The following is a 12,427-nucleotide window of genomic DNA, read 5'->3' as shown; positions in this document are numbered from 1 at the left end:
TGTCCTTCTTCAGGATCAGAGAGATAGAAGCCTGTGCAAGTGTAGCGGCCAATGAACCCTAGGACAATGAGTCAACGTCCAATATTTATAGAGTCATCTAACCCGCAAAGCTCTTGTAGAACTCAATGAGGAACCCATCAGGGCCCTGGGCTTTAACCCTTTACATTGATCTAATACCTTTCGATATTTCCTCAGGACTTAACTGAGCCTCTAACTCCTCCCTCCTCTATATCTTCACCAACGAGAAGGACAACCCATCTAAACATTCGGCCGTGTCTGAACTCTCCTCCGGGGTGGAAGCCAAACTGCTACTTGAATCCCTAATAATAGAATCACTACGTGCAGAAGGAGGCCATTTGGCCCATTAAGTCTGCACCAGCCTCTTGAAAAAGAACCCTACCTAGTTCCACTCACCCGCCCATCCTGCCCTATCCCTGCAACCCCATAATCTAACCTGCACCTCCCTGGACACTAACAGCAATTTCGCATGGCCAATCCACCTAACCTAAGGGGCAGCTGGAGCTGGAGAAACTGGCCCACCGATTGGTGGGCCCCAATCGCGGGCCAGACCCCATTGGACGCCCCCTCCCGGGTGAAGGAGGCCCCTCTCCCCCCCACAGGCTGGCCCCCGACCCTGCACGCAGAGTTCCCGCCGGCTGCGAGCAGGTGTGGACGGCGCCGGCAGGACTCTGCCGTTTCCGCACGGCCGCTCAGCCCATGGAGGCATAGTGGTCAGCACTGTTGCCTCATGTCGCCGAGGACCCAGGTTCGATCCCAGCCCCGGGTCACTGTCCGTGTGGAGTTTGCACATTCTCCCTGCATCTGTGTGGGTCTCGCCCCCACAACTCAAAAAGATGTGCAGGTGAATTGGCCATGCTAAATTACCCCTTAATTGAAAAAATAATAATTGGGTACTCAAAATCTATATTAAAAAAATTAGGGATGGGCAGTAAATGCTAGTCCAGTCAGTGACACCTGCATCCCATGAAACATAGTTGTCACAATCTCTTAAAATAAACACTGTTCCATTGTTTAATGAATCTGTAATACTGTATGTGCCCTGGCCTATTAACAGTCCAGCATTCCTCACACTTGTTATTGAGATTTCCTATCAGATGGCCTTTAACATTCTTATTGGTATTATTTGAATAAGAACGGGAAATTTGTTCAGTATCATGACCAATATTCTACTCTCAACCATGGCTACCAATAATAGATCAATTAATTATTCATACATGTCTGGTCACAGTTTGCAAGGGGTGGTTAGATTCCATGCTATATACCTCTAGTGTGAGGCCAATCAGTAGTAGTGTCTGAGACTAAGAAAAAATAACTCTCTTCCAATTCTGATTCAACTCAAACTTGTCTTCATTTCTTTACAAGTTCTTGTTGTTGACTTTGAAGAGGAAGTCTGCAGCTCACTTTGCTGTTCATTTACAAGATGGAAATTGGCTCTTCAGAGGTGAGCATCTTTCAAGTGTTCTGCTCATTTCTACACAGGAAGGTTCCTGTAATTTGATGTTGTGGATCGGTAGGAAGGGTGCTGGGTCACAGATTTTGTGAGTGTGATAGTCCAGGGGCGGGGTTCTTCGAAATGGAGGCAGAGTGTCCGCGCCGTCCTGAACGCCGTCGCGTTTCACGACAGTGCGAAACAGGTGCAGACACTACCGATTCTGGCCCCTACAGGGGGCCAGCACGGCGCTGGAGCGGTTCACGCTGCTCCAGCCTTCTTTCCCGCCGCCAACTGGGCGCCACATCAACCCGCGCATGCGTAGTGGCACCACGCCAACCCACGTATGCACAGTGGCACGAGCCAAACCCATGCATGCGCGGGGGACTTCCTCAATGCGCCGGCCCCGACGCACCATGGCGTGGGGTTTCGGGGCCGGACGTGTAACAAAATAGGGCTGGAGCTGGAGAGACCGGCCCACCAATTGGTGGGCCCAATCGCGGGCCAGACCCCATTGGACGCCCCCCCCCCCCCGGGTGAAGGAGGCCCCTCCCCCCCCACAGGCTGGCCCCCGACCCTGCACGCAGAGTTCCCGCCGGCTGCGAGCAGGTGTGGACGGCGCCGGCAGGACTCTGCCGTTTCCGCACGGCCGCTCAGCCCATCAAGGCTGGAGATTCGGCGGCCCGGCCACAGACAGCGGCCGGTGCCGCACCAAACGCACCAGCGCAAATGGCGCCGATTCTCTGCTCCTTGAAGAATCGCATGCCGGCGTCGGGGCGGCATGGCACGGTTGCTGCGATTCTCCGGCCTGGCGCGGGGCTCAGAGAATCCCGGTCCATGTTCCTGCTAGTCTTGAAGTCAGTGGAAAAGAGATAATCAGCTGATGAGAGATGATGAATATTGGATGATAAGCTAATCCTACGGCTGATGGATTGAATGTGAATATCATTGGTTTGGGAAGTTCATGCACATCTTTCCAAGATGTAGAACTTGTACCATAGACTGGAAAGACAATAGAGAGGTGGGAAAGATCTTTTGAATCACTTTGGAAGCTTCAGAAGATTATTTTGTATCTCTTACCTAAGAGTTGGTGGGCAGCATTTTCCCCACCTTTTATTCTGAATGATTTGCTGGGATACTTTTAAGCCAAAAATTGGTGATATACATAGAACTCTCATTTAGGCAGCTTCTCGGCCATGATGGGATGATTTTGACAAATGTGATAAAGGAACTGAATATAAATGGGAGTTATTTTTTTCCTGTCTCACTTAAATGGGAGCCTACATAAACTGCTTTCTTTCATTTCTCTTTACTTCCTTGTAGGAAAGTGTGATTTTAGACCTACCGTGACCAGGTTCTCTTACTCCTGAGTGAAAGAAAACACATGCAAAAGTGAAGAAAAATGATGCTGCACTGTCCTGGCTAACATTCATCCCTCAACATGACTGAGAAAGATGAGCTGGTTATTAAAAATATTGTTATTTGTGGGATCTTTCTGTGGTAATTGAGTGCCACATTTCCTGAACTTACAAATGTGACATTTCCAAATAAATCATTCACTCCCTCCACCACCTATGCATGCTGACAGTAGTGTATATCATCTACAAGGTGAACTGCAACTTGCCACCCTTCCTTGACAACACTCTCCGAACCCACAATCTCTACCACGTAGGACAAGAACAGCAGGCACAAGGGAACATCATCATCTGCATGTTCCGCTCCAAGCTATGCAGTCTGCTGACCTGGAACTTGTTTGACCTTCCTTCACTGTCACTCGTTCAAAATCCTGGACCTCCTTCTCTGTGGGTGTTCCAGAATTGGACTTTAGTGGTCCAAGGAGGTGGCTGATCACGCTTCCTCAGGGGCAATGAGGGATGGTCCAAGATTTCTGGTCTGGCTAGCAACACTCACAATGCATGAAATAATAAGAAAACATGACTGCCTGAGAATGGCAAAAGAATGCAATTTCTTTATTTAAAAAAAGGACGCAATGGGGAAGCAGAGGAGAAAAAAATTACAACACTTCAATACAGTCAATCAGTTTAAAGTGTTAAATATTTTACCTCAATGAGGTTGCTTGGGGCGAATTTTTCAACATTCTTTGTAAATGCTATTTACACATGGTCAGTTGATGCCCCTCCCCATTAATATTTGGTAGAGCAGAATTGATTATATTATTCATCAATGTCACCGGCATTGTATGTTCACTGTAGCCTCGACCATATATTGAGTAAATGCTGCAGAATTCTATTAGTTTTTTAGTGCTTCTTTTATAATTTGATTGTGATGTGGTTACAATTCTTCCAAGTCCATTTTGAAGTTTCCTTACGCGAAGGCATTTTCATTTAATGTTTGTGTATTGTTTTCACTGCTCAGATTTAGTTTCAATTCCTCGACTCAAAGAATCTAAATCCATCTGCGGCTAGGAATATTTGTCGTGCTTAAAATTCACCATGTTTGCAGAAAACATATTAAAATTATTGTCTGATAACTAGAAGCTGCAGCAGCCGAGTAACACACTCATCACAAATTATACCCTCCGTGTTGATTTAAAGCGGTTTTAAATATATTGAAACAAATGATGTTTGAACAGTTAAAGGAGGGGAGCAAATGAGCAGGATTTCTGTGCCATTTTGGAACATTTTACAGAAAGAAGCTGAAGACATACAACGTGTCGACCCGGCGATGTTTGAGCGGCGGACCGGAAGTGTTCGCGGGGAAAGTGCTCCGGCCTGAGACGTGCAGGGTCGAGCGGGACTGAAGATGGATGAGGAGGACACGGTGAGTGGCGGTTGGCCCAACTCCGCCTTCCGCGTGTGCAGGCGGTGCATGTGCAATTTCAAATCACACCCCCCGCCCCGCCATGACGTGAGCTGTGTGTGTGTGCGCCCCCCCCCCCCATGACGTGAGCTGTGTGTGTGTGCGCTCCCCCCCCCCCCCAATGACGTGAGCTGTGTGTGTGCGCCCGCCCATGCCACACTGCGGAAGAGGCCCTTCAGCCCATCCAGTCTGCACCCAGACATGGAAAACACCTAACACATGCCATTTGCCAGCACATGGCCCATAGCCGTGAATGTTGTGACCTGCCAGGTACTGTTCATCCAGGTACTTTTTAAATGATGAGTGGCACCCATCTCTATCACCCTCCCAGGCAGTGCATTCCACACCGTCGCCACACTCTGGGCGGGTGGAAAAGTTTTTTCTCTCAAATCCTCCCTCACCTTGAACGTGTCCCTTCGTGACTGACTCTTCAACTACTGGGGAACAACTGTTCCTTATCCACCCTGTGCACGCCCTCTCGTAATCTTCCACAACTCTATCAGGTCACCACTTGGAGTGTGGCTTTCCACACCTCCCCTCTTCTGTGACTTGCAGCCGTGTGTTTCCCACCTCACCACCGCAACTCTCTTCCCCCCCCCCCCCCCCAGTGACTTGGAGCTGGGTTTTCCAGCCCCGACTCCCCCAGTGTCATGGAGTGGTGTGTTCCCCCCCCCCCCCATGTCGTAGAGCAGTGTGTTCCACCCACACTGCCCCTAGGGGCAGCACGGTAGCATTGTGGATAGCACAATCGCTTCACAGCTCCAGGGTCCCAGGTTCGATTCCGGCTTGGGTCACTGTCTGTGCGGAGTCTGCACATCCTCCCCGTGTGTGCGTGGGTTTCCTCCGGGTGCTCCGGTTTCCTCCCACAGACCAAAGATGTGCGGGTTAGGTGGATTGGCCATGATAAATTGCCCTTCGTGTCCAAAATTGCCTGTTGTGTTGGGTGGGGTTACTGAGTTATGGGGATAGGGTGGAGGTGTTCACCTTGTGTAGGGGGTAGGGTGCTCTTTCCAAGAGCCGGTGTTGACTCGATGGGCCGAATGGCCTCCTTCTGCACTGTAAATTCTATGTAAAATATCCTGAAGCGGTGTGTTTCCCACCCTCCCCAATGACTTGGGCCACAGGACACGGAGCAGTCAGCTCCCCCGGCTGTCTGGCACAGAGAAGTCAGCTCCCCCGGCCGCAGGGCACGGAGAAGTCATCTCCCCCGGCTGTGTGGCACAGAGTAGTCAGGTCCCCCGGCCGCTGGGCACGGAGAAGTCAGCTACCCCGGCCAGAGGGCACGGAGCAGTCAGCTCATCCGGCCGCGTGGCACGGTGCAGTCAGCTACCCCGGCCGCAGGGCACGGAGCAGTCAGCTCCCACGGCCGCGGGACACTATTATTCCTGCCGGAAAGGATTTGCTGAGATATATGTTTTATCCTTTTCAGAGAGATTTCCAACAAGCATGCAAACAATGTTCTGTGATTAATTGGGGCATCTCAGATGAAGGCAAGTTCTTTTGCAAGTCCTGCCACAATGTTATTGAGGTGAGTACTATTTTGACAAGGTTGAGCCTTGTTCAGCCATTTACGTTGTTTCGTCCTCATTGGGGAACAGATCAGGGTAGTGCAAACAATAACTTTATTGCAATGCATTTGTATTTAAGATTATTTTACAAACTGCACCTTTAAAAGCTCGGACCAAAGAAAATCTCATGGTTTTAAAAAGGCAAATTGCAAGATCATCTGGCTGAAACTAGAGTGAGTTAATTTGAAATATATTATTAAAATACATCTGAACAAAATAGAAGAACACTTCAAACCAAAGGTGTTGAATAGGAATGGTAAATGTGGACACATATTCATAAGAAAAATGAATATGTATTAAATAATTCTTTCATAATGCAGGTATAGATCAATGAAAGTTGGAAGAAGAAGGTAGACAAACTGAATGAAGCTTTAGTTAAATGGAGAGAGCCCTAGGAACAGGAATTTGAAGGAGGCAGTGGTATTGTCACTGAACTAGTAATCTGGAGACCCAGGGTAATGCTCTGGGGACCTGGGTTCAAATGGCAAAATTTGAATTCAATAAAAATCTGGAAATATAAGTCTAATAATGACCGTGAAATCATTGCTGATTGTTGTAAAAACCCATCTGGTTCATTAACCTCATTTTAGGGAAGGGAATCTGCCAACTTTACCCGGTCTGGCCTACACGTGACACTGGTTGACTCTGAAATGTCCTAGAAAGTCACTCAATTAAGGGTAATTAAGCATGGGCAATAAATGCTGGCCTAGCCAGCGACACCCACATTTCACGAATGAATATAAATAAAATTACCCTGAACAATTACAAGTGCTATTCGGCAAGTAAATGGGACCCTGAAGGTGCAGAGCATAATATTTCAATACTAAAGTTCTTCCTAGGTTATCTACAATATCTAACCATGATTTAGAATTCTTGGCGTTTCATTTAATGTGTCTACTTCCTATTTATTTTGCAATTTGTTAATGTTGTTGTGATTTTTGGCCATGCAATTAACAGTAATACTGCTTCTGCTGCTGTCAATAGAAGCATTTTTATCCCACATCGTTCCTGGTACTGTGAGTCAGTGTTAGTTTAAAATTAATTAAAATTAAATTGGGGACACTGGTTTAAGCTTGTAAAAGGTAACTTGGGATTCTATCAGGAAGTTCTTCACACAGACTTTGATCAACATTTGGAATGGACTTTCAGCAAGAGTGAACATAGAACATAGAACATAGAACGATACAGCGCAGTACAGGCCCTTCGGCCCTCGATGTTGCACCGACATGGAAAAAAAACTAAAGGCCATCTAACCTACACTATGCCCTTATCATCCATATGCTTATCCAATAAATTTTTAAATGCCCTCAATGTTGGCGAGTTCACTACTGTTGCAGGTAGGGCATTCCACGGCCTCACCACTCTTTGCGTAAAAAACCCACCTCTGACCTCTGTCCTATATCTATTACCCCTCAGTTTAAGGCTATGTCCCCTCGTGCTAGCCACCTCCATCCGCGGGAGAAGGCTCTCGCTGTCCACCCTATCTAACCCTCTGATCATTTTGTATGCCTCTATTAAGTCACCTCTTAACCTTCTTCTCTCTAACGAAAACAACCTCAAGTCCATCAGCCTTTCCTCATAAGATTTTCCCTCCATACCAGGCAACATCCTGGTAAATCTCCTCTGCACCCGTTCCAAAGCTTCCACGTCCTTCCTATAATGAGGCGACCAGAACTGTACGCAATACTCCAAATGCGGCCGTACTAGAGTTTTGTACAACTGCAACATGACCTCATGGCTCCGGAACTCAATCCCTCTACCAATAAAGGCCAACACACCATAGGCCTTCTTCACAACCCTATCAACCTGGGTGGCAACTTTCAGGGATCTATGTACATGGACACCGAGATCCCTCTGCTCATCCACACTGCCAAGAATTTTACCACTAGCCAAATATTCCACATTTCTGTTATTCTTCCCAAAGTGAATCACCTCACACTTCTCCACATTAAACTCCATTTGCCACCTCTCAGCCCAGCTCTGCAGCTGGTGGAAACAAAATCCCTGGATGCATTTAAGAACTTGGGATGAATCTCAAGGCCTTGGAGAGGATGCAGAGTTATTTATTAGAATGTTACCAGAGACGTGGAACAGTTAACCTGAGAGACCAGGAAAGCTGGGGTGCTTGTTCTTCAAGCGGCCAAGTGAATATTTCGTTGAGATGTTGAATGGTGAGTAAATAAGGCAAAACTGTTTCCAGTGACAGAGCAGTCTGCAACTTGAGGTCATTGATTTAAAGTAATTCAGCAATCCGTTATGAAATGCCTTGCCTGAAAGGCGTGGTGAAAGCAGATTCAATACCAACTTTCATTCTCTCTTGCCACGATAAATTTGTAAAAATTGGTGAAGTTGTGCAGGAAATCACTGTGCCAGCATTTGAGCCAGGCAACTATCAAATTGTAATCTATTTGTCAGGGACAAAATACTGGACAACTGCTCTGGGGTATGTTGCCTGTATTGTACTCTTAGCAATGCAGCCAGCATGGACTTTGAAGGAGAAGTCTCCATTGAGTCATTTACAGATACAGTAAACAATTGCACACAGCATGGCTTTGTTAAAAATCTTCTGAAAAGTCTAAATAAACAAAATTCCACATGAAATACATCTGACTAAATGAAAAGCCAGAAGAACCCAGGGTGAAACAGCAGAAATTGCTTTAAAAAATAGGAGAGAGAGTACTCACGATAGATTCAATGCCAAACTGGAAAATTAAATGGAGTCTTGTAGGATCAGTATAGCAACTTCATTTGTTTCTAATACACAACATAGCTGGCCAGACCAACTATAAACTGGTCAAAGGCTGAACACTGTGGATGCTGGAAATCTGAAATAAAAACACAAAATAACACACGTAAAAACACACAAAATAATAACAAAAACGGCTGGAAGAGAGGAATCCTGCTGAGTATTTCCAGCAATTCCTGTTTTTATTATTGTAAACTGGCCAAATTAAAAGATACAAAAATAGGGAGAGCTGCAGCAATATCGAATTTCCCAAAAACATTTCAGTTATACAACTGGACAGATGCAGAACAAATTAAATTTGACTCTTAAAAATAACAATTATTTCACAGATTGAAAATCTAGGGCATAATGAATCAAATTAAATTAGGACAGGGGACCTGAAAATGAACTTGGCAGTAATAGCAATCGTGTCACTTTCAATTTCCAGATCATGTGTTGAATCAATTCTTTTTAAAAAGCTAATGGAATGTTGAAGTGTGTAATCGGCTCATTTGAATACAATTTTACATTGGTCACCCTAAAGTCTTAGACTGGATTGGCCATCCCTCACTTAGAATACTGTGGTCAATTCTGGACATGATGCCACCAAAACATAATTGCATTAGAAAGGATACAGAAGGTCTTGGAGCTAAAGTAGCTATTGCCAAACATTACAGGTCACGCATTTGGCCTTAGTGAATTGAAGCAGGGTTAATCCCCTGGTTTGGTGGTAATGGTAGAGTGGGGACCTTCATTGAAGCAGGGTTAATCCCCTGGTTTGGTGGTAATGGTAGAGTGGGGACCTTCATTGAAGCAGGGTTAATCCCCTGGCTTGGTGGTAATGGTAGAGTGGGGACCTTCATTGAAGCAGGGTTAATCCCCAGGTTTGGTGGTAATGGTAGAGTGGGGACCTTCATTGAAGCAGGGTTAATCCCCTGGTTTGGTGGTAATGGTAGAGTGGGGACCTTCATTGAAGCAGGGTTAATCCCCTGGTTTGGTGGTAATGGTAGAGTGGGGACCTTCATTGAAGCAGGGTTAATCCCCAGGTTTGGTGGTAATGGTAGAGTGGGCGATGTGCCAGGCCATGTGGTTGAGCACAATTCTGCTGCTGATGACCCACAGCACCCCATGGATGTCCAGTATGGTGATGCTAGATCTGTTAGAAACATTTCCCACGATGGAGGTTATCCTCAATGTGAAGATGGGACTTTGTCTCCACAAGGAGTGTGCAGTGGTCACTAATACTGTCTAATATTGTCATGGACAAATGCATCTACAGCAGACAGGTTAATGAGGATGAGGTCAAGTAAGTTTTCACTCTGGTTCCCGCACCACCTGCCACAGACCCAGTAGAGTAACTGTGGTGGTGCTACCGAACTACTCTTAGTGATGGACACACCCAGAGTTCATTCTGCAACCTTGCCCCCCCTTTGTGCTTCCTTCAAGTGGTGTTAAATATGGAGGAGTACTGATTCAACAGCTAAGGGGGAATGATACATTGTAATGAGCAGGTGTTTTCCTTACCCATGTTTGATCTGGTGCCTTGAGACTTCATGGGTCCAGTGTAGACATTGAAGACTCCCGGCGCAACTCCCTCCTTACTGCGCAGCACTGTACCACCACCTCCGCTGGGCCTGTCCTTCCAGTGGGACAGGACATACCCAGGGATGGTGATGGTTGTATCTGAGACATTGTAAGATATGATTCTGTGCGTATGACTCAGGCTGTTACTTGACTAGACTGAGACCACTCTCATAATTTTGGCACAAGCCCCAGATGTTAGTAAGGAGGACCTTTGTTGGGTTGACAGGGCTGGGTTTGTTTAGAGGACCACAGACTAGTCTGAATTGAGTAGGTAAAAGAAAGCTATATTTATTGCAACACAATTATGTTTACAATATACGGATGACGCGGTTCATGGCCTTGGGTCACTGTCCGTATTGAGTTCGCACATTCCCCCCCCCCCCCCCCCCCCCCCCCCCCCCCCCCCCTATCCCCCATGTCTATAGGTCTCATGCAGGATATAATATCCCCTGCCCAAATTCCAAAAACTCTACTGACGACTGCGGAGTAGGAGAGCGCCGGACTATCTTTGCTTGTGGCTGTGCTTCCTGACTTGTGGGGTTGGGCCAGGCGATATATATCTGGACGGTGAACGCTGCTTCCATTTGGAACGCCGTGGCGGATGCACTGTCTGAGGCTGCTGCACTGCCTGCTCCACATCGGAGCCTTCTGGCGCCTGGGTCTCCATTTGAAAATCCGTGTCTACGACACCTCTCTCATTTCAGCGTATTGACCCTCTTGAGGTAATGGGCTAGCCTCTACTGGCACCGGTTTTGGCTGGACTGCAATTTTCCTCTCCTGAGAAATTTTTCGTAAAACTGGTCTCCTGGACCTTGGGTGATCAAAGTATTTTTTCATCATGCGACCCTGTGCCTGAACTGGCCCTGTTTGGCCTGAGATCCACTGGGTGCCATCTGCAAAGTTGCAAACAAAGACTGTGTCACCTGGTACAAACAGTCAGGCTGGCTTTCGTCTAACTGGGCAACACCTTTGCTGTTCCTGGCTGTGGTGTACTTTCCTGCCAATAGCAGAGAAAGCAAAACCAAGATGGGTTTGAAGCTTCGGGCCCATTATCAATTCAGCCGGTGCTACCCTGGTCGCGGTATATGGAGCGGTCTGATAGCAGAACAAGAATCTAGTCGGTTTTGTGTGTATTGATCCTGAAGTCTGTTTTTTCAGCCCTCGCTTGAATGTCTGTACTGCCCTTTCTGCCAGCTCATTGGAAGCCGGGTTATGGGGTCAAACTCCATTTGCCTTCATGAACCCTGTGAATTCCTCAGTGGTGAAGGGCGTTTCATTGTCGGTAACAAATCCCTCTGGGACACTGTGCGCTGAAAAACAGGTGTAGTTTATCAATGGTCGGCGACATTCTATGGACTTCTAATCACTTTGGGCATCTATCGTGAATAAGAACACCGAGCCTTGAAAAGGACCGGCAAGGTCGGCATGTAACCGCACCCGCGATCACCACAGCCATTCCCATGGTGAAGGGGTGCGTCTGGCGGAAGTTTCTGTTCCTGGCAAATGCTGCACTGCTGGGCTACTCTTTCCGTATTGACGTCCAGGCCCAGCCATCAACCATAACTGCGAGCAAGCATTTTCATTTTGGACAGCTCCCGGTGCCCGTTATGCAGGCCCCTCAAGATCAGGTCTTGGCTCTTCCTTGGGACAACGTCATGTGTCCCTCCCAAAAGGATTCCATCTTGTACAGTATACTTGGACATTTCTGCCAATCTGGGTACCTGGACGATGCTCAAATGAGTACTGGATCCAATGCTGTATCCTGGCTGAGGCGGTGAGTGGAATTGCTTTGTCTTCTTTGAAAAGCTGCAGCATGTGGTCCGTGATGATCGTGAACTGATCATCTGGTACAAACGTCTGGTTGACTGGACACCTACCAATTGAATTTCTTCATGACAAAGGCAACTACCAAACCTTTCTCAGTTTGCATATTAATGTGCTCGGCCAAGGCCAGTGTCTTGGGGGTGAAAACGATTGGTCTCTCTCTGCCACCTTCCATGCGGTGTGATAAAGCCTGAGGAAGTGAATTGTTTTTTCACTTGTGTAAATGCTTCTTCTAGAAAGTTACACAGGCCAACGACATTCCAAAGGGTTGTCTAGTGTACTTGTACAGGCCTCTATGGGTGTTTGTGGTAACATATTTACATGAGGCAGGGTTGAATTCTAACTGCAAGTACATATGGCTCATATCGAGCTTTATAAATGGCCATTTTTCTGTGTAGATCCTCGATGCGGGGCATCGAGTAACGATCCAGCCAGAAGGCCTGTTGACCGTCAGCT

General features: G+C 47.0%; 1 protein-coding gene across 2 annotated transcripts in view; it reads left to right on the top strand.

Moving 5' to 3' along the window:
• Positions 1–4,094: 4,094 nt before the first annotated feature.
• taf1b (TATA box binding protein (Tbp)-associated factor, RNA polymerase I, B) overlaps positions 4,095–12,427 on the top strand; it is a 116,191-nt gene continuing 107,858 nt past the window's right edge. Inside the window, exons 1-2 of one of the 2 annotated variants that reach the window (XM_038800276.1) lie at positions 4,095–4,231; positions 5,700–5,798. In XM_038800276.1, coding sequence (XP_038656204.1) covers positions 4,214–4,231; positions 5,700–5,798 — 117 coding nt within the window. In that variant the 5' untranslated portion in view covers positions 4,095–4,213. Of the gene's footprint in view, positions 4,232–4,451; positions 4,541–5,699; positions 5,799–12,427 lie in introns of those variants that run through there. The other variant, XM_038800275.1, reaches the window with a different exon arrangement.

The sequence above is a fragment of the Scyliorhinus canicula genome, chromosome 6, assembly GCF_902713615.1.
Source record: "Scyliorhinus canicula chromosome 6, sScyCan1.1, whole genome shotgun sequence".
Classification (NCBI taxonomy): domain Eukaryota; kingdom Metazoa; phylum Chordata; class Chondrichthyes; order Carcharhiniformes; family Scyliorhinidae; genus Scyliorhinus; species Scyliorhinus canicula.
Note: the sequence above shows the minus strand (reverse complement) of the source record. Positions and strands in the feature narration are given on the sequence as shown.